We start from the raw sequence: 27,181 nt of genomic DNA, 5'->3' as shown, positions 1-27,181 counted from the left end.
GAGAGAATTAATGGGGAATTGTTTTAACAAGGGTCACATTTCAGTGTGAAGTGGAAAAAGAATGACCCAACAGGAAGGGCAGAAATGATGCAAGTGAGCCAACCTTGCTAGAAGAGAGGTAATAGTGGATGCTTGAGACTGGGGTTTGGAAGGATTTTCCCTTACAGTGATAAAATATGAGCAAGCAAATTTGGGTGCAAGGAAAAAGAGTCCTGAAATTGAGTGGTGTGGTGTCAGTGGGTCATCAAATAGATAATGAAGACTATCAGGATACCACCTAATTTTTTTCTCAGTCAATGAGGATGAATGTCTTAGATGTTGATGAGTCCATGGTATGATGGGGTATGCGTCAACGGACAGAGAACACAGTCTAGAGCAGCCATGCAGCCCATGGAGGAAACCTGTATCAGTTCCAGGAACATGGCACAGATTATACAGTAGGGGAAAGAACCAAAAAGTCACAGCTTGAGAGAGCATCTGGCTCTCAATTACAGAAAGAAGGCCTTAGCACATTCCAGAAAGAGATTGGGGTGAAAGAATTTGCGGGTGGTTGTTCATGAGTTCTGGGGGGCCCAGTGGTTGAAGGAGTCCAAGAAGGGTGGGAAACTGGGGCAGATAAAGCAAGGTCACTGCCACCACGTGGTGGAGGGCACAATGGAGCCATTCCACTGCCCTCCAGTCCTCTTAGTCTGCTGCCCTTCGTCTCAGGCCTAGGTATTCCATTATGATGAGTAATATTGAGTCATTGTGCTTTTGAGCATGATCCCTGGAGATTTCTTTTGTAGGCCTCTGGGAGAGCAGGGGGCATTAGTTGAGTAGATAGTTCTGTCTGTAGACTTCTCTATATAAGAAGTCACTGTGTACAGGATGGAGGGGGGAGAAAGGCAAGCCAGCCGGGTCTCTCTGAGATCTTACAAAAACTTGAAGAGAGAGCAAGGCTCTGATGATGAGAATCTAGAGAGGACACAAAGATCCTTGCAGACCGAGAATGACTTGAGGTCATTCCTCTGTTACAAAGTCACCTTTGTGACCCCAGGATTCACCAATAGAGGTGGCCAAGGCCAGCTCTGAAGTCCGTAATTGTAACCTAGAAATTAAGTTCAGATTTGAAGGAATCAATAAGAACCTCCCATTAGCTTGAAGGAGATCTCATTCTCCTGGTCACAGAGATGCTCTATTTGTACACTCCTCAAATATGTCTCTGTTACCCAAGCTAAGGAATCTCATGACCACACAAGATATACACAAACTAAGTACCAACTTTGTCTTTTCTAAGAAAACATTGCATGAATTGTTGACTCCCTCACTTGGCAGTTTTTGGCAGAGTAGTGACAAGAGGCAACCAAGAGAAGAGAAGGAAGAAGAAAGAACCTGCCAACATGGGTGGTTGATTGTTTTGTATACAGTTTCCATTAATTTTTCACAATAACCCTATGAACCGGTTATTTTATACCCATTTACATATTTGAAGGACTAGATTATCAGAGAACTCTGAAATTTCCCCCTAAAATATCAAAAGTTACAGAGCAGAGATGAACATCCAGGGCTGACTTGAAATCATTTGTTCCTTTAACTGTGTTAAGAAGCTATTTCTTGGGCTGGAAAGGTGGCTCAGTGGTAGAGTACTTGCTTTGCAAGCATAAGGCCCTGGGTTTAATTCCTCAGCATCACATAAGCAGAAAAAGCTGGAAGTGGCTCTATGGCTCAAGTGGTAGAGCACTTGCCTTGAGCTGAAGAGCTGAGGGACAGCGCCCAGGCCCAGAGTTCAAGCCCCACGACTGACAAAAAAAAAAAAAAAAAAAGAAGAAGAAGCTATTTCTTTGCCTTTCTTTTTTTTTCTCCTCTGGTTTATTCCCTGTTTGTCACTGTTTCTGATTTCAGTGGCCTTGGTCTTGTATATAAGCTAATCATGAGGCAAAGGGTAAACCAATGCAACAGCAACACTCACTAGACACTATGTTGGAAATGAACTTTAGAACTTGGGGGGAGGTGAGTTAGGGGGCAGGGAGAAGTGGAAGGAAACAAGGGAGGGTAATACTTTTCAAAAAGAAATATACCCATTGCCTTACTTGTCCCTCTGTACATCGCCCTTACAATAAAACAAAAAAATTTTAAAGAATCAATTGATTAATTGATTTCACTGCTAGCTGAAGGCTTCACAAGACAAAAAGGAACAGGTATGGTTGAAGTTGCTCACCTTAAAAATATAAAGTAGAATTAATTTAATAAAGTGAATTTTTTCTTGTTTTGATTATTTTTAAATTTTAAACGATTTTCTTTATTTTAGGTCCAAGACTGGGACTTGAACTCTGTACCTGTCACTTTCACTCATTAGGGTAGCCCTCTACTGACTGAGCCACACCTCCAGCCCTAAATTTTGCAAACTTGATAGCATTTTGGTCTGCTTCTCTTTGTCCAATACATTGGTGAGTATAATATATAATATATATATTACACACACACACACACACACACACACACACATATATATATATATATATACATGTAGCTCTTTTGCATCTTTATGCACATAGGAATTCAGAACAGCCAAAGAGTCAAAATAGAAGGAGTCTAAGGAGAAAAGAGCCACGGCCCTTAACTAGAGAGCACAATGTGACCTGCACAGGAGTGGGTGGCAAAGGCAGTTCCTTGAGAACAAGAGTATTTGTTTCTAGAAGCAGATTGGTTTGCTAACTGGATATGTATCTCCTAAAATAAAAGAAGGAAGAAAAGAGGTTTTCTTTACCAGTGAGCCCCTAACCCTTGTCCTTGGCCCAGGTTCCCACCTCCTTTGGCTGGTGTTTTCTTGCTCTAAAACCAAGAATAGCAAAGCTGGCAGAGAGCAGCTCTTCACTGGCTGAGAAAGGCTAGTAGCAGGGGTTAAATCTGCCATTGTAGAATGGAGGATTGGAGCACACAATCCAAGAAGCACTTCATCTCAGCACAGAGCTTCTGGTGACGCCAAGTGTGGAAGGCAGTAGCTGTGTGGACAGCTGATATCTTGGGTATCTGTATTAACATTGGAAACAGCATTTGAGAACCATCAGCTAAAACGCCACTGTACTAACTGGCTTTAGCTGAGATTAGTAGAGGAGTGAGATTATTTGAGGGACCTTGTTTTTCTATAATACATTGTTTCAATCTTTTAATGAGTCTGATATTGTTGAGAATAATTTTAGCTTTCCTTCTTGTGAATTGTTGTCCTGATTCATACTCAAATGATGAAGGCACAGCTAAAGAGAATTTCCTTATCTGAGGATCATAGTTTGATGCCAGCCCAGGCAGGAAAGTCTTAAATCCAATTAATCACCAGAAAGCCAGACATGGAGGTAGAGCACTAGCTTTGAGTAAAAAAGCTCAAGAACAATACCTAGACCCTAAGTTCAAGCTCCAGAACCAGAACATACACACACACATATACACACACTCACACACACACACAAAATTAACTTGAAATATATCATAGACCTAAATAAAATAGCTAAATCTAGAAAATTTGCAAGGAATATCTAGCAAACCTTTTGTGATCTTGTGTTACAATTACTTTGTAGAGAGAATCCAAAAATAAGAACCATACAAAAATTGATAAATTCAACCTCAGTGAAACTATAACTTTAACCTTATGTGTGTGTGTGTGTGTGTGTGTGTGTGTGTGTGTGTGTGTGTGTGTGTGATACTGGGGATTATGGCTTTAAATCTGTTAAGCAAGTAAAATATATGGTATATAAATTTTGTCTCAATAAAGCTGCTAAAAAAAAGACTCAAAGCCTGTGCAAAAAGAAATAACTAAAGTTTCAGTGTAATTCCAAAGGATTATTTTGTATAACGTTAGAAATTATAGGGTATTGAACAAATCTATAGATTAAACTACAATCTCATCTATATTATTTTGTCTTGTTATCATCAAAATGTTTATAATTTGCTAGAGGATATCCCTAAAGATAACTCCCTAAAACGAACAAATTAACATTTACTATTAGTGCAGATATCAACTACTCTCATTATTAAGTAACTACAATTTCTAAGTAAATATAAAATTTCTTTTTAAACATAAAATTAAGTTATCACAATGGCCACTGATTTTTGTAGTCATGTATAAAGGCAAGCGTATATGTGCATTTAAACTTGAAGATAGAGTTTGAATTTATAAATATATCTAAAATCTTTGTCTATATTTAAAAGAGAATGTTCAGATATTTACAATAAATCTAAGTGGTTTGCCTTTTTTAGGTGCTGATTGGAAATGATGGCATCTAATCAGTAACTCTGCCCAATTGTAGGCAGTCTAGAAACTCTGCTAAGGTGGGTATTTGGCTCTTCAGCTATTTCTCTAAACTTGAAGAATAAACTAATCCTAATTCCAAGCATACTATGGAAAGAATTTAGTCAGAAAGTGGAAGTTTGAACCCAGGGTTGGCTATTTTAATTTCTTTACATGTTAGTTTAAAACCTCCTGTGTAAAAAATTCAGTTAATAGTAAAATATCAGAAACGCATAAATCAGCATTTGTTCTTTAAGTGTTTAGGCTGGGGAGATGAGACATTTACACTACCTTCTCACTCTCATAAGGAAATTAATAAAGGCCAAAAGAAATCATGAGAACAGCTGATACTTCCCGTGCCAAGGCTGTAATATATTCCTGAATACCTTAATTGTTCCAACCACACTATGGGAGAGAGAGTAAAGTCATAGGAAGGTGATTAGGGTCCAGAGCCTGCTTTTGAGTCCATTCAGCTGTATGATGACACACATGTTAACCTCTCTGATTTTCCATTTACTGCAAATCATAACAATTCTATTACTTTCTTCGTTGAAAATTAATTATGGGATAGATGAAGAGAATTCAACATAGACTCTAGCATATAGTAAGTATTCCACTGAGGTTAATGGTTATTAAACTACAGAAGAGTGTGTCCCCAGTTAGAAGATCAGGGTCTGTTGAGAGGTTATATAATTTGCACAAGCTCACATAATAAGTTGCAGAGATGAGGCTCAGCCCTGTCGATCTCTTGTGGAAAGCTTCCATTTCCCTCATCATTTGAGGTGTTTGAAAATATATTTAGAGGAATAACTGCTTGGTAAATTTAAGAGATACTTCATGTGTGAGTCACCGAAATCCAACTTATTGCTTGCCTTTATATTCAAGACCATCAAATTAAGTCTATCACATCCTTTAGAGTATAGATACAGCCAAATTAGACCCCAGTCTCCAGCTGGTTGTTGGTGGAGAGAAAAATCTTCCACCAGAGAACAGAGCTCAGCTCAGGTGGGCAAGCCGGGCCCCTGTGAGACAGTTAGACTGTATTGCTCATTTGTGAGATGGAAATTCTGGTTGTTCACATGATTCCAAGCATTGGAGCCAAGTGTAAAAGCGGAGCTCATGGTGTCTGATTTGTTGGTGTGATTTAAGTCACTTTGCAGAATTCCTCTCTAATGATGGCGGAGAAGTCACAAGGATCTGACAACCCTCAAGAAAGCCAGGAAAAGAGCAAGAGAGAGATCCTGAGGCACACCAAGACAGCATGGATGCCTCTGGATGGACAGTCGGCTCTTGGCTCTGAGGAGGAGAGCCAGATGGTCAGCGTCCCCCTGCTAGGTGAGAAGGGACAGTGGAGCTCTTTGAAAAATGTCCTAGTGTGGGTGGGGAGTATGCAAGGTTTTAGCTAGAGTGGAGTTTTTGCAACAAGGATTTGAGTTGGAAGATATCAGTGCTCCTGGCACGATGTTGGACATTCTATGAAAGGTCACTTACCATTCCCACAGACACACAACCCAGAACTTCCACCATAGAGACAACTAAGGGATGGGTTCTGGTCTTTCCCAAGGTCCTCAAGACCTTAAAGCTGCATAAGCCTTCTTCTAGAATATCATTTTATTGAGAGATGCTTTTGGTCTTGCATGGAACAGCGAACATCTTTTTTGTAATTAAAGAATTGTAAGTAAGAAAGGACCTATTCTCCCCATCACTCAACACAGTTAGATGGCTTTCCCTTGTAGACTCTACTCCAATTGATTTCACCCTTTCCTTGTACCTTGACTGGAGAGTCACCAGTGTCTCTCAGGGCCTCTGGCTTTGCTGGTTCACCTGGCAGTGTGTGAGGGCTAACCCCATTGCTTCATAAAGCTAATGTCCCCCCAGCTGGATGGGAGCCATCAGAACAAACATCTCCCAGGAAATACTGCTTTTATCCTTCCTGTCCTGATGACAATTTGCTCAACCAGTATGAGAGATCCACCTTAAAAGACTGGAGCCTTGCTAACACAGAATGCCCTTGGCAATGGGGGACTGCAGTGTGATTTGTCCCTGGAATGAATGCAAATGTGGTTTCTAACCTGGCAGAGAACTCCTTGCAAATAAACAACCCTGGCTGGCTGCCTTAGGTAAATGTCGGGATTCAATAAGGAGAGACTCTGGGGTGATTTACATCCAACAAGAGAAAGATAAAACTCTCATATGCTTTTCTACCCTTTGTATTCACACCAGGTAATTTACAATTATCCTGTATCTCTCGCTCTTCACTGATTTGCTTCCAATCTCTTTATCATTTCTCTCTCTCTCTCTCTCTCTCTCTCTCTCTCTCTCTCTCTCTCTCTCTCTCTCTCTCTCTCTCTCTCTCTCTCTCTCCCTCTCTTCTTCCAAAGTTGCACTCTTTTGGCAAGTTTGCACTCTGTTCCCAGGAAAGGCTGATTGTGGAAAGCAGGAGACTGTGCCATCAGGCAGAAGATGAATTCGCTTATAGAAACATGTGACTGACTGTAGTAGCTAAGAGGGTGACAGGGTGGTGGTGTGGAGGCTCGTGGCTGCCTGGGCTTTGACTAACAGGTCTGTCTCTTCTTCATTTGCAGAAGATTTCAAACAGGAGAACATCCAGCAGTGGCTGGACTCTGGATTCTTGTAAGTGTTTCCCTGTTCCTTGCCTATTTCTCTTACATAGATCCATGGAAACCATGGCAAATAGGATACCTGGAGGTTTTCACAATAATTGGAAACTTAGTTTACCTTATTATTGCAAAACCTAGATAGACATCTAATAGTACAAAATAGACTACTGATTCATCCTTGGCTATTTGTTGATTCCCAGAAGTCCTCTCTTAATAAAAATCTAACTCTGCATGCACTCATGAGTTGAGTTTAAAAAAAACAAATGAGTATAATTTATTTACACAAGTTGTGTGACTCACAATCCTTTTGTTTCTCTTCTAGTGTCTCTGTAAATGAACATATCCAGCAAGTCATCGACCCCACTGGTAAGACCAGACAGCCCAGAGGAGCTCTGCTTTGTGGAGCTGAGTAGATTTATGTGTGCTGAGTAGGTTTATGTGTGGTGAGTACAGTGATTGTCTGCCTTAGAACCAGTCTTCTTCAAGGAAGGGTTAGTAGAGGCTCCCGGAAGTGGGTCCAACTTCACTTCTTTCATTTGTAAGCTTGGAACTCAGGGCTTTCCCCTAGAAATAGGTTTGGGCCAAAGCCAAGGGTCTTCCTACTACTCAATATTCTCAACATGTAGCAGAAACTCCCTGGGTTCTGTGAAAGCATTTGCAAAGATATAATTATGGAAATGAAATGATTTAGCTTCCCATATACAATGTTGTACTTGAATACAGTTTCTAAATCTAGTTTCTCTCTAGTGTTCAGTCTCAGAATTGCACTTGTCTTCTGTCTAATGATATATTTGTTCTAATGATATATTTGAACAAATGACTGAATCCTAAGGCAAACAGTACAAGTTTTCTGGGGAGAAAAATGTATCTCAGCTGTCTCACTGAAATTTGGTAAGAATAGCATAGAACAGAAAAGAAATTTAAGGACAAATTTCAAGGATTCCATCTTCATTCACTGAAATACCATACTCTATAGAACTGAGGATTCCTTAATTATAAAACGCACTTGTTTTATAAGTAGGACACCAGCAGATAAGATCAGACTTGGTGGTTGTGAGTGAAAGGCAGCATTGACTACAAGATACATATTTATAGAGAACTAGTCCTTGGATTTAGGACTCATCCTAATCCAGTATGACCTCATCTTTATTGATAGACCTAGAAAACCTGTATTTTTAAATGAGGCCATATTCTGAGATTCGGAGAAGATATTTGGTGGTGGTGGGCTCCAAGGAGAAGGTCCCTGGGCCCAGTTTCCTCATTCATCACCTTGTAGTGAACTAACAAGCACCCGATTTTCATCCATAGAAAGAGGCTCAATACCTTGAACTGTGCTCAGATACAATGACTTCAGGGTCCTCTTATGATTGCCAAGGGACTGTCTTGGACTTTTATGGTGACTCATGGACTTTAATTCCCAAGGTCCATTTTTGTTTTATTAAGCTAGCATTTTACACCTGGTTCATCACTCTCAGGCTAGGTAAGGCTCCTAAACCTTGGTGGCAGAACCAGCCTCTGAGGTCTCTATTTTCATGATCAAATCTTACAAGGAGGGAAATGAGGTTCAGGAAGGCTAAGTCACTTGCCCAGTGTAGTCTCACTAGTAGATAAGGGAGCCGAGACTGGTGTTCAGGAGTGTCTGGGTATTCAGCCACCCATCATAACAAACTGATATGTTCCATGTTATGGAATAACATGAATGGAAGCTCAGAAAGGAAAGCCTTGTACCAGCCTCTCTGGTGGAAAAGTATGAGCATGATCCAGGGGTGAGCCCCAGGCTCTTCTCTGTCTGTCATCTTACTCATGTGGTCCCACTCTCTGGGACCATGGCATAGTCCTTCTGAAGGTACACTTTTCAATAGGGGATAATCCCAATTTCCAATGTCCATCAAGTGTTTATGGAGATGCAGAGTGGTCACATCTGGGTCTTTCAAAAAGATAACCTCAGGTTGGCCAGTAGACCCAAACTTGATAAGTCATGAACACCACAGTATAGCACAGTGCTCATAGTTAACAATACTGTATTATTTACATGAAATTTGCTAAGAGAATAGATGTTAAATATTCCTGCATCAGAAAAAGTAATTATGTAAGTTGATGAATATGTTAATTAGCTTGATCATGATAATCATTTTGTAATGTATATCAGATCCTGTTGTATACCTTGAACAGATAAAAAATTTTATTTGCCAATTATACCTCACTAAAGCTGAAAAAAAAACCATCAAATCATTCATGTAGAAAGCCATGGTAGTTATGGTACTCTGATTTCAGAAATTTAAAATGATCAGAACTGTAGGTCTGGGAGTGGTGGGGTACAGATGGTGGAGCACCTGCCTAGTAAAGGCTCTGAGTTCAAGCCCAGGGCCTCCAAATACATAAATAATGACCCAAACTCGTAGAAAATTGTGGATTGAGAAACCAACGCTTACCAACTGGAGATTTCTCTGCTTACTGTGCTTTCTTGAGGCTCATTAGGTTCTTCTCTGCATACTTTTCGGATTCAAAAGTGATAATAATACAAATATTATAATTAGTAATCATTACTTATCAAAGGCTTATTGCATATAAAAAATCCATTGTATGATAATGTCATTAAGCATGGTGGAAACTGATATTTAGAAAGATTACAGAATTTGTGTAAAGTCACAGGCCAGTACTGCCTGGAAACAGGGCTTGAATTCAAGTGTGTCTGTTTTCAAAGTCCATGCTTCTTTTCTGCCAGAAGCTCATGCCCTTCCCATGACAGTGTGTGTGCTGGTGTGAACCAGCTGCCCGAACAGTATCTCTGTTTCTTTCTTAATTCTGTGAGCCAAGCATGGGTGGCAGGAAAGAACTTTCCTTAACTTTACTCTTTTACTGTGGGGACATGCTATGGTCACCATCTTGGTAATGCAAAATCCCTTTCCTTGTCTTTCTGGGGGCCATGGAAGGCTGTAAGTATTTTTATGAAAGAGATGCTGCCCACTGCGGATTCTGCACAATCCTCTTACTGCTGCCACAGAGACAATCTGAGTCAATACTTGAGCATCCCACTTCTTTGCACCTCCAGGATCTCCCATTGCTGCCTGTGAAGCCTTATGGTGCTGCTTCTTGTAGAATTTGTAAACATACTCATGTCTCTTCTTCCTGTCGGATTCCACATTGAAGCTGAGTATAAGAAATCCCGCCAAGGGGCTAGGAAGGTGGCTCGGTGGTAGAGTGCTTGCCTTGCATGCATGAGGCCCTGGGTTTGATTCCTCAGCACCACATAAGCAGAAAAAGCTGGAAGTAGTGCTGTGGCTCAAGTGGTAAAGTGCTAGCCTAGAGCTGAAGAGCTGAGGTAAGGGACAGCGCCCAGACCCAGAGTTCAAGCCCCACAACTGACTAAAAAAAAAAAAAAAAGAAAGAAATCCTACCCAAAAGGCACATGCCTTTAATCCTAGCTTCTCTGGAAACAGAGATGGATAATACCATAATTCAAGGCCAGTCTGGGTAAAATGTTAGTGAGCCCCCAATCTCAGCAGGTAAACCTGGAACCGTGGCATACAGTTGTAATCCCAGCTACACAAGAGGTATAGATAGGTAGAGGACTGCAATCTAAGGCTGGCATGGGCAAAAATACAACAACACTCTATTCTGGAAAACAACCCAAATAAAAGGAGCTGGAAGCCTAGCTGAAGTGCCAGTAATTGCAGGACCCAAAGCCCAAACCCTTGCACTGCTAAAAACAAAAATTAAAATTAAATTTAAATTAAAAAGCAAAGAAGCAAAGCTCATAGAGAGTATCTTGTTTGTGGCAAACTCATGGCCGCCACCAGATAACAATTTAGATGTCAGAACACTCTTGATTGTGACTGCATATTGTCATTATAATAGCACTTCAAGTGGGCAGCCCTCACTTGTTTATGTCTCTTTTGATCTTGGAAGTATAGGGATTGACTCAGGTTACATGCTTGCTGGGGGGGGGGGGGGGGGAGGGGGTCACTGTGACACTTGAGCTATGCCTTCAGTCCCTTTGTTTTTCATTTGTGTTTCTGGCAGGGTCTCATGCTTTTCTGGCCAGGTTAGAGTTGTATCACAGTTCTTCTACTACTACTTCTTCCTCTTCTTGAGTAGCTGAGATTACAGGTATGTTCCCCCACATCTCTGGGACAAGTTTAACAACACATTCAAGTATCGCTGCGGGTGCCAAAGCTACAACTAGCTCCTAGAACAGAAGGCTGGCTTTTGTCAGAGTTACTCTTGGAGCTGCTTGCTCCTTGGTTAATTAATTTGTCCTTTTTGATATTTAAATATTTCTTCTCCAGTCCTCAGGGAGGTTCCCAGAGGAGTAAAATGATTTCTTTCCAGAAAGAATTCGTTAAATGATTAAGAATGCAGAAAATCAATTTCTACATTCTGTGGTCTATATTATTAGAAAAGGTCAGAATAAATCCAACTAAACATAGTGCTCCCTTGAAGCTTATCCAGGCGGAGTACTTGCAGCAAAGCGCTGTTGTATGTGAAGGTACAGAAGAGGAGATGTAGAATGAGACCCTGGCTCTCAGAAATGGCATCCTGACCTTTGTGATCATCCTGGTTTGATCATTACCTACTACCTACACTGAATTTCTTGCAAGACCTCCCTGGCCATCTCCTCACTTCACAGTCTTGGTTCTTCATCCATTTTCTTCTGTCTTAAAGTCTTTCGCTCCTATGGTCCCATATTCTCCAGGAGTTTCTGCCTTACATGGACTCTGGGATGCACTTTCTCTTCTAAATACCTTGTGTGGCCCAGGCTGAGGATCTGAGGCTTCTCCCTGACACAGTGACACAGTTACAGCCCACACAAAGTAGAAGCTGTCACTAAGCTCCTGATGGCCTCAGAGCTGGTCAGTAGAAGGATCCTAATGAAACCTAGTATGTTCAGATAAGGTGGTCACACTCCAAGAGGTGCTTAGAGAAGGAAGGCCTGAGCTGGTCAGTGAAAAGGGAAACCAAGGCAAAGCCAGAAAATTCAGTTTGGTGGGAATCTTAAGAGTTTAAACAAAAGCACAGGAATGAGAAGAAACCTAAAGGTGTGTAGGAAAGTACCCAGAAAGTGAGGCTAGAGAGGTATGGAAATTTGTCTGTTATCTAAGATGTGGTCTGATTCTAAAGGTCTGATCAGAGGGACCATGTCCAATGCAGTAGGAATGAGTGTCATAGGTAAGTCACCCCATATTGGGGGTTGAATGGCTAAGTCCTAGCAGGGTGTTTGGGAGGAGTAGAATGCAGAGGCCATGTTTCCCATGGGAATGGGAGTCCTGGGTGCTGAGAATGGGAGCTGATATTGGCTGTAGGTGCAGGCTGCTGAAGTCACTACTCACTGCGCTGTGTTGAGAGAGGAGGGGGGAGAGGCGGACCCTAGAAGATTCTCTTGACCTCAGAAGCAGGGGGCTCACTTGTAAAGAATTATTGTGGCCATGGAATTGAACTGATAAGGACTGGCCCTGGGGTGGAAGGGATAACAAAAGTCCACAGCATAAATATTATGGGAGTCAGGGAGAGGAGCAGAGCTTTCCAATTAGCTTTGAAGTTTTGAGCATGAGTATCAGGCTGGAGATAAGCCTCTTTTTTCTAAGGGTGTGAGTTAAGAATTTGCCAAAAGAGAGGAACACACACTGTTAGTTGTCTTTACTCAGTGCCCTGGTCATGCAGGAGTTAAACATTCAGAAAGCAGCAGAATGCTATTATTTCAGAGCCCTGTGAAATGTAACTTGATTAGTTTATTGGATGATATTCCAAAGAACCAAATGTCTTCCATGAATCAGTCAGAAATGCTTAGGAAAACCAAAATAAAAAATGCTTTCAAAGCCAATAAAGGTGCTAATTAGTGCCTTCTGCATATCTAACTACATCTTCTTCAATAGTGCATTCTGTGGGGTTAAGTGTGGGGCTGAGTGCGGGATCTGCCATCTCAGATGGCATAAGTCCACCTGGCCAGGCAAGGGCTCTGGGCTAAGATCACAGAATGGAAACAAGCTGGATCTTTCTGTCCTCATTTTCATCCCCCTACCCCTACCCCTGCCCCAAACCCATCCTTAGAAAACTTGAGGAGAGCAAGATTTAATCTCTCTCTATATATATTTATTTTTTATTGTGAAAATACTGTACAGAGGGGTTACAATTACATGGGCAAGATAATGAGTACATTTCTTATCAAGCATTGTCTCTCTTTCTTAAGACAGAGAGAGATAGGAAATCTGGTATTGAAATCTAAGAAGAATATTCTAGAGGTAAAAAAGGGGGAGAAATGTCTGAGCCAGGCAGTTAGAGAACGCAGCATGGAGATAGGCATCCACTGGCAGGGTTTGCATGGTGGTAGATTTTTATCCCTTAAGAGTCGGGATTCACACTCCATGCCTGGAACCTGCAGAAGCTTCTAGAGGTCCAGAGTGACAGGAGAGGTATGTGTTCTATCCTTCAGATTCTTTTTTTTTGGGGGGGAGGGGGGAGGTCCGGTCATGGGGCCTGAACTCTGGGCCTGGGCGCTGTCCCTCAGCTCTTCAGCTCAAGGCTAGCGCTCTACCACTTGAGCCACAGCGCCACTTCCGGCTTTTTTCTTTTTGCTTATGTGGTGCTGAGGAATCGAACCCAGGGCCTCAGGCATGCAAGGCAAGCGCTCTACCACTGAGCCACCTTCCCAGCCCCCCCTCAGATTCTTGATCTGATCAGAGGTAACAGACTCAGGTGAGGTAGCAGAGTCAGGGGCTTCCGGGAACCAGGCAGGTGATTGCCAATGAGTGAAAGCAGACTGCACAAAGACCAGAACAGTCGAGAATATGGAGCCTGCAGCAGGTCTTCCCTGAGAACATCCAAGAAAGGATGTGCGTCTTCTGGGCTTTAAGGTAGGACCTAGGATCTCTCATCTCTGCAGACTTGGCTCATTGTGGCTCACCACCCGGGCTGCTCCACTCCGATCATTTTGAAAACAGATCAGGAAAGCAATATTCGACCCTGATATGCTCATCTCAGCCTCCAGGAAGTTTACCTTACAAACTAGCACTCTGGAGGGAAAAAGTCTTTTCAACAAGCAAGGACGAATCATATCCACTACCCTGTGCAAGAGTCTCGGCACAGTGCTGGAAGTACAATCGCGTCCTCCACAGTAATCAGCTTCAGTCCCAGAAGCCCTCTGGCCTCCAGAGCGATCAACCTCAGTTTCAGAGACTGTGCGGGTAGTGTAGGTGCTGGGACCTAGGGAACCCAGGGAAAGCAGAAAGCAGGCCAGGAACCTAGTTAATTTTAATACTTTTATCATAAACCCAGGCTTACCTTGTAAGCTTAAAATGTATTGTCGGTTTGCTTTTTATGCTTTTTTTCTTGTTATTGTTGTTGCTGGTCCTGGGGCTTGAATTAAGGGCCTGGGTACTCTACCACTTGAGCCACAGCTCTACTTCTGGATTTTTTGATATTTTATTGGATATAAGATTTTCACAAACTTTCCTGCTCAGGCTGGCTCGAACAGGATTTTCATCTCACCCTCCTAAGTAGCTAGGATGATAGGCATGAGCCACTGGCGCTGGGCTGGTTTTTTTGTTCATTTGTTTTCTTGGCTTTGTTTTCTCTGAAATCCAAGTTTGGCAGCATAGAGGACCTACATGTCTGAATGCTTTGGTTGTAGATACACATCTGTGCCATGTTCAACAAGATCAGAAAGAAGGAGGGGTCCAGGAAAGAATGTCAAAGCTGTATTTGTTTATCTGGTAAGAGCTCTCATCCCTAGTTGTGGGCCTAGCTGGGAGCTAGCTGGATGTTGGAGGACCAAAAGGTCCTTCACTCAGCTGCGGCTAAAGCTTCAAGGCTTCCTGGGGTACCATCAGATAGGACAAACTCCACTGGGACCAAATCAGGTCTGTGAGGCTGTTCCTTACAAATGATGCTGGCTTTGGAACTTCCTTTCCTCTTAGAGGGAGGAGGCCTTTTGTTTCCTAGCAACCAGATGGCACCTCACCACAGAGGTGAGAGAGGGGTGAGGCCTAGAGAATGCCTACTAGTTGTGTGTAGACACAATCCACTAAGAAGCTGTGGGCAAAGGCGCAGGACCCTGAATCACCAGATTTTTTTTTTTGGATGAATTGATTTTTTTTCTCAGGGCTTGGGTTTGTGAAAACCCAGGTGCCGGAACCAGCCGGCAACAAAAGGGACTCCTGATTCAGGGGGTGAGGACGGAAAAATAAAGACATAAGACAAAGGATGGGGTCGGGAGGTCTGCAGCTCAAGACTGCAGCACCGTTTATTTTTAACTCTCCTTATTATATACTATTGGAAGTCAAGAGGTAACCTAAGGTCACCATAGTGCAGAGAAGCAAGGAAAGTCTTTAATAAAAACAAGGGTGCAGAAAGAAACAAGACAAAGTCAACTGATAGAAAGTAAAACAAATTCTACAGACATAGCAAAGCAAACCCGGACACCAGGTGCTTTTCATGAAAGCCAGTTCCTTGTACGTGCCTTCAAGTGAACACAAGGGTCAAGATGACCTTGGAGCTTTACTGTTGGCTCCCAACACCCAGCAAGGCTGAACTAATACTTCTCATCCACATCTGAAAATGGACCATTTCCTCTCTGACATTTTGAGAAATCCATGGTGGCCACAGGGCTAGAACCTTGGCTGATCATACACATTCATCTTTGCGTTCCAAGAAGCCCACAATGGCCTATCTAAAATCTCTGCTGTATCTATGCCAAGGGTAGTAAGGTGGCAAACCGGCTTTCTACCATGTAGCACTTCCATCAGTTGGCAGTGGTTGTGTGAGTCTGAGAAGCTCTGACTTGGATTTCATTAGCAAGTGTGCCTCAATGGGTTAGTAATGCCTGCCCAGATGTGATGCTTGCATCTATCTGTGCAATAGATTAGTAAGGCCTGCCCAGTTGAGAAACTTGTGTCATGAATAAATGATAATGTTCAACCTCTGGCTTCTGGAGGTGCCTCAGATGGTGAAGCAGTTGCTAAGTGGATGATCTTGTCCCTTAGAACGTTTCATAAAACTTTTTTTTTCTAGTTATGGCCTTCCAAAGTCTGGGCATAATAAAAGAAATGCATATCAAAACAACATTGAGAAACCACCTCACCCCAATTAGAATGGCTATAATCAAGAACTCTAATAACAACAGATGCTGGAGGGGATGTGGACAGAAGGGAACCTTACTGCATTGTTGGTGGGAGTGTAAACTTGTTCAACCACTTTGGAAAGCAGTATGGAGTTTCCTCAAAAGACTCCACATAGAGCTCCCCTATGACCCAGCAATCCCACTTTGGGGCATTTACCCAAATGTTCACAAACAAGACCACACTAAAGCTACCTGCACGGTAGTTTTAGTTTGTTTGCAGCATTATTTACTATAGCTAAGATATGGAACCAACCCAGATGACCCTCAGTAGATGAATGGATCAAGAAAACGTGGTATACATACACAATGGAATTCTATGCCTCCCTCAGAAAGAATGACATTGCCCCATTTGTTAGGAAATGGAAAGACTTGGAAAAAATTCTATTAAGTGAAGTAAGCCAGGCCCAAAGAATCATAGGTCCCATGGTTTCCCTTATTTGCAATATCTAGTATATGTCTGAGTCAAGCAGAAAAGGTCAGTTAAGTTGATGTTAGGGAAATGAACCCTAAGATATGTATTTAAATGTTTTTTTTTCTTTCATGCGATTGTTTCTAACACATTTATAAGATGATTTCTTTGCTTTGTATGTCCCTCCTGCATGGTATAACCCCTGCTTTCACTGTATTTGATGTTGTTATAATTTGTGGAGGGGAAGGGAAAAAAACAAATCATTTAAATAGGGATACAGGTGGACCTATTGCAACAATGAGATGTACAAGTTGTTATGTCCAAAACGAACTTTACAACTTTGGTGGGGGGGGGGGGGGAGGAGGATTGGGTGGGGGACGGGTGGAGGGGAGGGGAAGGGGAAACAAAGGAAGAGGCTACAATACTTGATAAGAAATGTACTCATTATCTTACCCATGTAATTGTAACCCTGCTGTACAGTATTTTCACAATAAAAAAAAGGTCTGAGCATATACCTTGAAATGGTTGTTTTTCACAAAGACTCACTTATTAGGTTTGTGACAAATGGCCTTTGTTATACGCAATCATTCCAATCAGATACTCCTGGCTTTCCTCCAGGATCAAACAAAAAGCTACGTGATTGATTAGTGATGTCTGCAGTCTGACTGGGAGCTTTATGCAGAGATTATATATATTCTATTTCTCCACATAGCCTTTGAAATGGACTCACATTTTGGGTTCTGACCCAAGTGGTGATGGAGTTTCATTTGTTTTATAAGGCAGATTTACTATATCTGTACTTGCATTGGCCCTCTAAATTATGATTAGACATTCTGGGTGCAGTTAAGAATCCTTTATTCACTCACATCTCAACAATATTGCTCCAGTCTTTATCTCCCTAGACCAGCCTTCTATTTCCATTTATCAGGGTAACTGAGCCTTTAAAAATCTTAAAATTACAAATATTTCTGAACATGCTTATAATCCAAACACTCAGGAAATAGAGGCAGGAAGCTTATGAGTATGAGGCCAGCCTACACTACATAGTAAGACCTTATTTCAAAGTGAAATAAACAAACAAAAAAGGCCTGGCAAGGTAACTCATTAATGCAGTACTTGCCCCCATTTGCAATGCTCTGGATTTAATCCCCAACACCATCACATGCACATATGCGTGTGTGTAAACGCGCGTGCACGTGCGCGCGCACACACACACACACACACACACATACATACACACACACACACCACAAAATGAAAGAAATATTATGGAAATTCCTATCTCCTTTCCCCAAATTTGAAATTGACAGTCAAGCCCACAGACACCTTGCAGTTTATAGTGGACACCCTACTCAGACAGGAATCTTGTCTCTAAACTAATGTCCTTTATTATGTTCAGCATCTTCATACATTTCAATCATTTCACTTTGTTTATCCACAGTTTCTCCCAAGTTATATAAAACCTCATCTTCTCCTAAAAGAGCAGGAGGGAAATGCTTCCTGGCTTTATGAATTCTCACATATTTGTAGCTAGGACAGACAGGAAATGGAAGACTGGGACTTCTGGGAAGTTTGTACACATTCTGAAACTTGCCTCTGGTAGAAATTGGCCACACCCTATGTCACAACACAGGTATGATACTGCAGCACCTCTCTGGCTTCCAAACGAATCCCCAGCACTAGCATGCTAGACTCTCAGTGTCATCTTTCTTATGTTTGATTGCTCTAAAACCTTTCATGGTTCTCCATGTCCTGACAAATACATATAAACTTCTTTATCTGGTTTTCAAATAAACTACAAGACATTCTGTTGCCCGTGTGATGTTTTATAAATAAATGAGGCAACAACAAACTAAAATAAGCTGTGCATTTTATTTGCCATGAGAAATTTATTTAGTCTCACTGACTCTGTTTTCCTGCATACCTATTTTATGGATTTTTCTGTCAGGAATGGAAAGACTGTACATGTAACAGGTTGAGACCTTCCCTTGCACAAAGTTAGGGCTCAACAAATAATATTGTTACTCTAACCTGTGCTATAGGCATTCGTAATTCCTTCTAGCTGGTACTTTTGATTGTATGATGCCAAATTCATCACTAACCTGTTAGTCTCAGATTCTTTATATAAGACATAAGATCATAAGTAAAAGACTTTTGGGAGGATTCAGTGATACCAACAGATGGGAGATGGTGGCAAATGCTAAGTCTTTGGTGGTACACTGGAAATAAGAGTCTCACAACTTTCCTGCCCAGGCTGGCTACAAATCATGATCCTCAGATTTCAGCCTCCTGAGTAGCTGGGGTAACAGGCATGAGCCACCAGTGCCGGTCTTCTAATACTTTTTATTGTTGTTTTTGCAGGTTCTTTGCATGAAGAAGGGATGGTTCAAATGACAGTGAAAGAATACATGAGGTAGGTAGAAGAATCAAAGCTAATTACTCCAATACTACGCAGCCACATCTTGAAGGAAAGTTTCTTTTTTTGGGGGGGGGGTCCGGTCGTGGGGCCTGAACTCTGGGCCTGGGCGCTGTCCCTCAGCTCTTCAGCTCAAGGCTAGCGCTCTACCACTTGACCCACAGCGCCACTTCCAGCTTTTTTCTTTTTGCTTATGTGGTGCTGAGGAATCGAACCCAGGGCCTCATGCATGCAAGGCAAGCGCTCTACCACTGAGCCACCATCCCAGCCCCTTGAAGGAAAGTTTCTTTCTGATACCATAGATCTTGGGTACTCATGGAATGTTGCTGGTTTAGCCACGGGCCTAGAACATTCTTCTTTTCCACTCACCTTTGAGAGAAATAGTTTCTCTAAATGTAAAGAAATCAGCAAATGAAATCAACAATTACTGGCTTGCTGGGAATTTAATGAGAGTTTATGTATTAATGACCTTCTACTACAGTGCTACAGTTCCTTAAAGCCACATTCACATTTTCATGTTGCCAATGTTGGTGGACATCATTTTGTTTCTGGATGAGAAGACATACAGTTCCTGAAGTTCCTTGGAAAGCAGAGAGTCCCCTAGTAGAGCAGGCTGTTCTCAGAGTCTGGTCAATTTTTGGAAATCCTCCAAGCCTTTCTGATACACACTCTTAAATTGGATGTCCTAGTGGACCAGAGCTTTAAGGTGAGGCATTTCACACCTGCACCTTCATCATCCTTGTATTTTTAGGAATATCCCAGCTGGATAAAACCAAATATGCCATTCTCTGTCCTTCTTCATGATTCCCCCACCCCATTAAAGGATTGGTTTGCTACTCCTGGAGCTGGAAGGGACCACAGAAATCTCCCACACAACTCATTTATCTTTTCAAAGAGGAAAATGAGAAGTGGGTTCAGTGGCTAGTTCATGGTTTAGCCATGCTAGCACGCATGAATTCTTTTTTTTTTTTGGGGGGGGGGTCCAGTCGTGGGGCCTGAACTCTGGGCCTGGACGCTGTCCATCAGCTCTTCAGCTCAAGGCTAGCGCTCTACCACTTGAGCCCTAGTGCCACTTCCGGCTTTTTTCTTTTTGCTTATGTGGTGCTGAGGAATCGAACCCAGGGCCTCATGCATGCAAGGCAAGTGCTCTACCACTGAGCCACCTTCCCAGCCCCGCACGCATGAATTCTTCTGGATGTAAGGCTAACAGCCAGGTAGCTCTGTTGAGTCCTACAAAAACCAAGAAATGACCTTCAAATTGTGAAGAAAAACTAAATTATGAGAGGAGGCCCTAAGCACAGGAATCTTTTCTGCCTCTGTTCATATTCTTCCTCAGCTTTAACGACAGCAGCAGTTAGACAAAGACGCAAGTTCCAAGTACTCTTTCTAAATGTGGAGAAGGTGAAAGCAAATCATGTAACTTCATTTCCTTAGGGATATTGATAACAGCACTGGATTCTTTGATAAATTCTAAATGTTTGCGAAGCATCTATTCTACTTGATGATGGGAGAAGTGGTCTCTGGTAGAGATGAGCTATAGGAAACTGCATTGCATTACAGCTTGGGCCTATTCTCTTCAGAAGGGCCTGACCTATTGGATAGAGTGATACTCTTTTTGGTGATGGAGGGGTTTGTTGCTATTGGATCTGAGTGGGGTCAACATGGAGGCACTCCGGAGGCTGGTCACTCTTCCTCTGTCATAATTTTAACTTTTCCTCAAGGTTGAAGCCGAGCGAAGATGTGTTTCTGAAATGTCCCCCATTGAGACATTCCATCGCCTTTATACTGAGCACAAGCCCACCCCTATCACTTAACATTCTCCCACCTTCTATAGCACATGGCTCTGAAAGGAGAAACAGTCCCCCAGACTACAGACTTCCCCATCAAACCTGTGGCCATTTATGGGGCTGGCATGTTTGGCTCTGGAAGGAAGACAGTGGTACTGGCCAGAATCCATGCAATTCATCTTTGCTGTCCCCTGTTCCCCTGCAGATCTCTGCACCAGCTCTCAGAGACACCCAGCCTGTCCAGAGGGACCAGTTTCAATTCTTGCCATTCTACCACAAGTGTGCCACAAAGGTGTGTGACTCAAGGCTCCTGCTTCCGTAGGGGTGATTCTGCACAAAAGTGGATGCCACCACATGATAAGTAAACACTTGAAAAATACTCATGGAATGGATGGATAAAAGACTAGACAAAAAAGGATTTCTCAGCTCTGACAGAACAGTATAAATGATTAAATAAAATTGGAACCAGAATATATATCTGTTAAGGGAAACTTGACAGACAAATTATTGGTTAGTCCATTTGATAGAATTCAATCAGCAATACAAAGCCCAGAAATCTCTGGACTCAATGTATTGGAAATACACACACCTTATCTCTCCCGCTTAGAGAGATCTTCATATCATATATTAAATTTTTTATTTCAATTTTTTAAGTAAGGTCCTCAAAGATACATAGGGTATGTTACTATTTTTTTAAAATCAAATGAGTTCTACAAAGCACATGTGTAAGTACTTGTAAAGGTGTTTGGAAAAACACCCATGGACTGGCAGGGAGAGGGTTAAGAATGGGGATGGGGGACTAAGAAGAAAGAGAAGCATTTATGATGTATTTTCAAGTTGGTATATTTTAAATGCTTTTGCACAACTCAAATATAAATTCAAACTTAATAGTATTTTCATAATAATATGCAAATAGTTTATGACAAACCAATCGATAATTATATTATTGGCCATATGACTAATCTTTAGTCTGTCAAAACAGGGACTATCGATGTCAATTTTTCTGCCTTGTGCCTAGCATTACAGCTCAGAACGTGACAGATGTTCAATAAATATTTGTCTAAATAGATTGAATAAAAGTTTGTACAATGCGGCCGGTAGGATAATAGATTAAATCTTCCATGTGCAAATTAGATTCGTCCCTGGAGTTTCTCCCCCTCTCTTGATTCAATTTTATATTAAGATTTTCATGTCAATATGGTGACCTCCAGTTAACTTCAGTGATTAGGATATCCTGGGCCATGCCAGATAAGGTCCTCACAGAGGCTCCCTGCCTATCTTTTCTTCCTTGATTGAATCAGGTGTTAGAGCACCAGAATACCCACTGCTCTGTCACATTATTAAGAATGAGAACATGAAGATAGTAGTGTGGGTGAATGGCCTGCCCGTGGCAATATCTATCATCGTAGAGAAATGATCTAAACCATCTCAAATAAACTCATTAGTGTTGCATGTAAGGTAGAAGCTAACTTGGTAAAATCTGTACCAAAAATTCATAGAGCCTAGCAATTTTAAAAGCTCAAATCCAAGACAGACTTACTAATAGAAAAGTGGCTTGGTAGTCATAAATGGTTTTCTTGGTTTTAGTGATAAAGCAGACCAGGACAATTTGATTAGAAGTATTTCATATGTTACAGCCAGTTCAAAGAATAAAGGAGAATACCAAAAGTATTTTAATTCCATCTAAAAATTTAAAAAATATTGTTTGGAAATATGAATCTTTGTAGTCTGAATTCAGTAATATCCTTGACAGATTTGCATAGCCACAGACCTATACTCTTTAAAAATATTCTTATTTGAGTCTCCTGCTCACGGCTTTTTTTCTTGTTTCCTCTTCTGCTATCCATTTTTTCTTGGTGGTTATTAATGCACTCTTTTTGATTTCTATTCTTCAATCTCCCTGGCTCTTTCAACTTTACATTTGCTCTCTAGGAAAGGAAAAACCAGATGGACACATTCACAGAATGGTTGGTTGAGCCCCGTGAATGGGGTGGCCGACTGTCCTCTAGGTGACAATATAGGAGTTCTATACAGTCCACCATGTTTATTTGTCCAAGTTCATTTCTCTTTGTTTTGAAAGATTGGATGACTAGAAACAAAATGAGGTGCTATTGGATAAAATTATCTATATTTTTTATCCCAGCATTCCAGAATGGCTGGAGTTTTGGGAAAAAGATCCAGTGGACATTCTCTTGGATCTGGGGTTTGGTACTGACGAGCCAGATATCTGCACACAGATCCCAGCCAGGTTCCTCACTTGTGGCTCAGCTGCCAGAGGAATCGACATGCATGTATTTCTTGAGGCTCAGAAGCAACGGATGGATGTGGAGAACCCTAACTTGTATGGTAAGTGAGGGCCATAGGGCACTAACACCTCAGAATAACAATGAGTGGGCCAAGCATACCTCATTGTCTGACAGGCTGAGCCAGCTGGCTATGTGTGTGGTAGCAGCTGACTCTCTACTGTGGTGTCTTGGGATGGTCTATTGCATATCTGTTGTGATTGGCTGTGTAGGTCTTGGATCAGGACCCATCTGCTCCCCAGATCCTCCCTGAAAGATTTGCCCCAGCCCCCCTCAATCTGCAGCATCACTAGTTGCAGTGACTAGTTGCTCATAATTAAACATCTCAGGTCTGCTCAGATTCCATTGGCCCAAACAAGTCAGACGGCCACATAATCTCAAGTGAACGGAATCTGCAATGTTGCTGTACACCCAGAGGGAACAAAACTGGCAAAAACTGGTAAAACTGCCAAATGCTCACATCTCCCCCACACACAACTAGGACAAGACAGACCTCTCGGTGTCACTGGGGGGAGTGGCCCCCTGGAAGGCAGTTAGGACTACACTATGCCTGCAAGCCTGTGGATTTACTATGCCTGACTCCTACGGCAAGTGTACACACTGCTCTACTTCTCCAATTGGCTGTCCAAGGACTCTGTTCTCTGGGCTTTTTCTAAGTATGTCTTTGGAGTATGTATACTGTGCTCCCTCCCCAAATTAGGGAAAAGATGATTTAAGGCTGAGCAGGCTTGTGTTTTGTTTTTGTTTTTGTTTATGTGTCGGTTGTAGGGCTTGAACTCTGGGCCTGGGCGCCGTCCCTCAGCTCTTCAGCTCAAGGCTAGTACTCTACCACTTGAGCCACAGCACCACTTCCGGTTTTCTGAGTGGTTTATTGGGATAAGAGTCTCACAGACTTTCTTGCCTGGGTTGGCTTTGAACCATGATCCCCAGATCTCAGCCTCCTGAGTAGCTAGGATTACAGGCTTGAGCCACCGGCGCCCAGCTCAGGCTTGTTTTATTACAGGATTTATTTAATATGCTAACACACATATTCAGCTCTGGGGTGCAGAGGGGAGCTAGCAGCATTTCCCCCAATCATTGCAATCTATCCACCTTTACCTACGAGGCACATCTTTAGGGAAGAGAGTCTGAGAGTTTCAGATGAGGAAAATACAAAGTTATAGTTCCAAAATCAAGTACTGTCAATAAATAAGGTCCCTGGATGGAAAAAATCGAGGGAAATGAAATGCTTTCCTCAAGATTATCTGAAACAGACACTTCACCTGGATTTGACATCTGAGTTTCGGTCTCTCCATTTTCAGGTAGGTGAAATCTCACTCAAAATCTCAGTGGTGAGATGGTTAAAGAAGAGGGAGTAACACAAAAGTGATAAAATGTCATTTCTTCACCTCTCGGAAGCAACTAATGTTGGTCCTTGCTGCCTCTCTCTCCTGGAAGCATGGCTTCCACCTGAGTTTTTGAAATAAACATTCTACAAATGAAATCAACCCAGGGATTATAGAGAGCTAGTGACCCAGGCCCAAAGTCTGGGAGTCTTAATTAGGTCTGACCACTCACCCTCATATGCCAAATAGAGACATGGTGAAAGGCAGAGAGAGGAGATTAGTTCCATGGCAACCATGGGAAGACCACCTCAGTACATCTTCAGACAACTTTAGGAGAATAGACATTGGCCTCATGTTAAATAGGGAAAATAAATAGGTTTACCTTTTGCCACAAGAAAAGGACACGAGGGGCCCAATTGCCTTACATCATCAGATGTTTATTGGTGAATCTGGTCTTTCCAAAGTGAGCCCAAGGTGATTGCAAAGTAACTACAGGTGGAAAGGGCTCATCTCAACAAACGCATCCACAAAGCAGGAGCTGAGAGTCCAATTTGTAGTTCATTCACAGGCCCAGCAGAAGCAGCTGCCTGCATGAGGAGCTGGAGGCAATCCCATAAGCTCTGGACCTTCCTGCTTTCCTCTACATAATACTTACCACCACACTTTTGGAGTCAAGAAAGCTGAGAAGGTCAGATGTAAAACAGGCAATAACAAAGTTAGTTGGCTGTTCAAAAGACAGAATGGGAAATGATGTCGCATTCAAAGTCAATATAAAAGGTTTAAACTGGAGGGTAAGAATCAATTAGTCCATCATTCAGTTTACCCACAGGCAGAAATAGAACAGTCATCTGAGACTGTTGTGCTTTGAGAATTGACTGAACCAATTAAATTGATAGGTTTTTGTCTTAGACTAACTGCATAAACCTGCTCTGAGAGGGAGAGGAGACAATCATAAAAGCTATATTGTAATTCAGACATGCCCCCCAGCTCACAAAACAGATTTGCTTTCAAATAAGCTTTATTTGGAGGGAGGAACGTCATCAGATTTATTCCGAAGCTTCAAACCCTGTAGTTCCTAGAGGTCTTGAATAGATCACACAGTCCTCTGTGAAAAATGCATCACATTTGTGGAATCGAAGGATGATGAGTCAAGAACTCCTCCTCACAGGTGAAAGACACAGGTCAGCCCCAAGATGTGCCAGGGTGTTAGCTGGTGACGTGGCAGGGATGGTGTGAATGATAGATGAGAGGTGGCATCCTGTTGCCTCCTCCAATTTGACTTCTGCAGAGCCATGTAACCCTGTGTGCAGGCCCTTGACTGGGAGAGGGAGATGATGGAGGCCATGGTGATGATGATGATGATGATGATGATGATGATGATGATGATGATGTCTTCACACCAAGCTGGGGGGAGAGGGCGGGGAGATACTGTGATTTTTTGACTATGAAATGTCAAACCATCAAACAGGCTCCTCTGTTGACTGCTGTGTCCTGAGCTGGCAGCACTATTTGGGGAGGTGGGTGCTACCTCATTGGTGGCATGCCTTTAGAGGTTATCCCCTCCTCTCTCTTCGTCCTGTCCCCCATGAAGCAAGTAACTTCTGTTACGTGTTCTCTCTACCATAGACCTTCCCTCAACAGAACTCTCCAACACCATGAGCTCAAATGAATCCTTCTTTCTTTACATTGTTTTCCTCAGGTATGTGGTCACAGGGATGAACTCAAGCAACTTCACACTGAAACTGCCCAGTTGATGTTTTTGCACTCATTGCAATACACCCAAGTTTCTAGATTCCCATATACCTGGAGTTTCTAATGCGCTGACACATTAAAATCCAGAGTGACTCAAATTCGCCTACCAAGGTGTTATGCTGCCCCTGGCACAGCATAGGGGACCATCTTAATAGGACAAAGGCATTACTGAGAAATCCTTATCAAGAGCTTAGCTGTCTTCTGTACCTGAGAAATCCAAGGACCCCTCTCTTTAATTTTACCACTTGTACAGCACCACACCAGTGCATCTCTGTTGAAAGACACAGTCTAAAGCCATGGTGTTTCTGTGTTCTTCAGGCCGGTTCCGGCAGCTGGAAATCCTGGACCGCGTGACCAGTGCCTTCTCCTCTTTGCTGCATGACGTTAACGTACTACAGAGCAACAGTGCAGAGAAAGCTGGAGGGCAGGGGCTGCAGAAGACTTCGGCAAGGGGAGCTCAAGAGCCTCGAAAACGAATGAGCCGACTTTTGAGGAGAGCTTCAAGGCAGGACACCAGGAGGATATGCAAACTAGAGGCCCCTGAAGCATTAGGGATCGAGAATGGGTTTCCTACCAGCTCAGCCAAACAGTGGGATTATGGAGCAGAGTTACCAATGGCCTCCATCAGCCACAGCCAAGACCACAAGTCTTCTTTGACAGAGCTTCATTCTGTCCAGATCTGCGATATCCGGACTCCCTATCACTCTCCACGAGCCTCCCTGGAGCCTAGTTCCTCCGTGCTGGCCAGGCAGTCTCCTCTTCCCTGGGTACCCCAGATGTCAGTCAGGGCCAGAACCCAGAAGGACTGGATTTACACAAGCAAGCCCAAGAACTCGCCTCATCTTGTGGGGAAAGCACCAGACTCCTTTGAAATGGAAGAGGTAAGTATTCGTGTTCTGTCATTCCCCCTAGTCATGTCCCTAATTCTGCTCCCAATATTCAGACATCAGTCAGTCCAATTTGACGAGTAGAAAGGGAGTCAGCATTCTTTACCCTTGCAAAAAATTTTGAAAATTCCGGAAGTTAGAGAAATGTTACATAAATGAATGTACCTTCAAATTGCAGCCTGTGCATCACTAAAGATGGTATTTGCTCTGGGTATAAGGTGGAGGAGCTCAGCTCCCCTCCATAATGCCCATAAAATGTTTGATGGTGCCACTATATCCAGACCATTGTAAAGAGATACTAGCAT

At 42.4% G+C, this 27,181-nt stretch overlaps 1 protein-coding gene across 1 annotated transcript in view; it reads left to right on the top strand.

Annotated features, from left to right (window-relative positions):
* The first annotated feature begins 2,353 nt into the window (after window positions 1-2,353).
* Window positions 2,354-27,181, top strand: part of Itprid1 (ITPR interacting domain containing 1) — a 70,675-nt gene continuing 45,847 nt past the window's right edge. The window contains exons 1-8 of the mRNA XM_042695044.1: window positions 2,354-2,426; window positions 5,411-5,596; window positions 6,847-6,895; window positions 7,205-7,248; window positions 18,768-18,819; window positions 20,815-20,901; window positions 22,753-22,955; window positions 26,308-26,870. Coding sequence (XP_042550978.1) covers window positions 5,434-5,596; window positions 6,847-6,895; window positions 7,205-7,248; window positions 18,768-18,819; window positions 20,815-20,901; window positions 22,753-22,955; window positions 26,308-26,870 — 1,161 coding nt within the window. The 5' untranslated portion in view covers window positions 2,354-2,426; window positions 5,411-5,433. The remainder of the gene's footprint in view (window positions 2,427-5,410; window positions 5,597-6,846; window positions 6,896-7,204; window positions 7,249-18,767; window positions 18,820-20,814; window positions 20,902-22,752; window positions 22,956-26,307; window positions 26,871-27,181) is intronic.

This window comes from Dipodomys spectabilis, unplaced genomic scaffold, assembly GCF_019054845.1.
Source record: "Dipodomys spectabilis isolate Male_0828 unplaced genomic scaffold, ASM1905484v1 ptg000178l, whole genome shotgun sequence".
NCBI classification, from domain to species: Eukaryota; Metazoa; Chordata; class Mammalia; order Rodentia; family Heteromyidae; genus Dipodomys; species Dipodomys spectabilis.
This window is presented reverse-complemented; position numbering and strand designations above follow the sequence as displayed.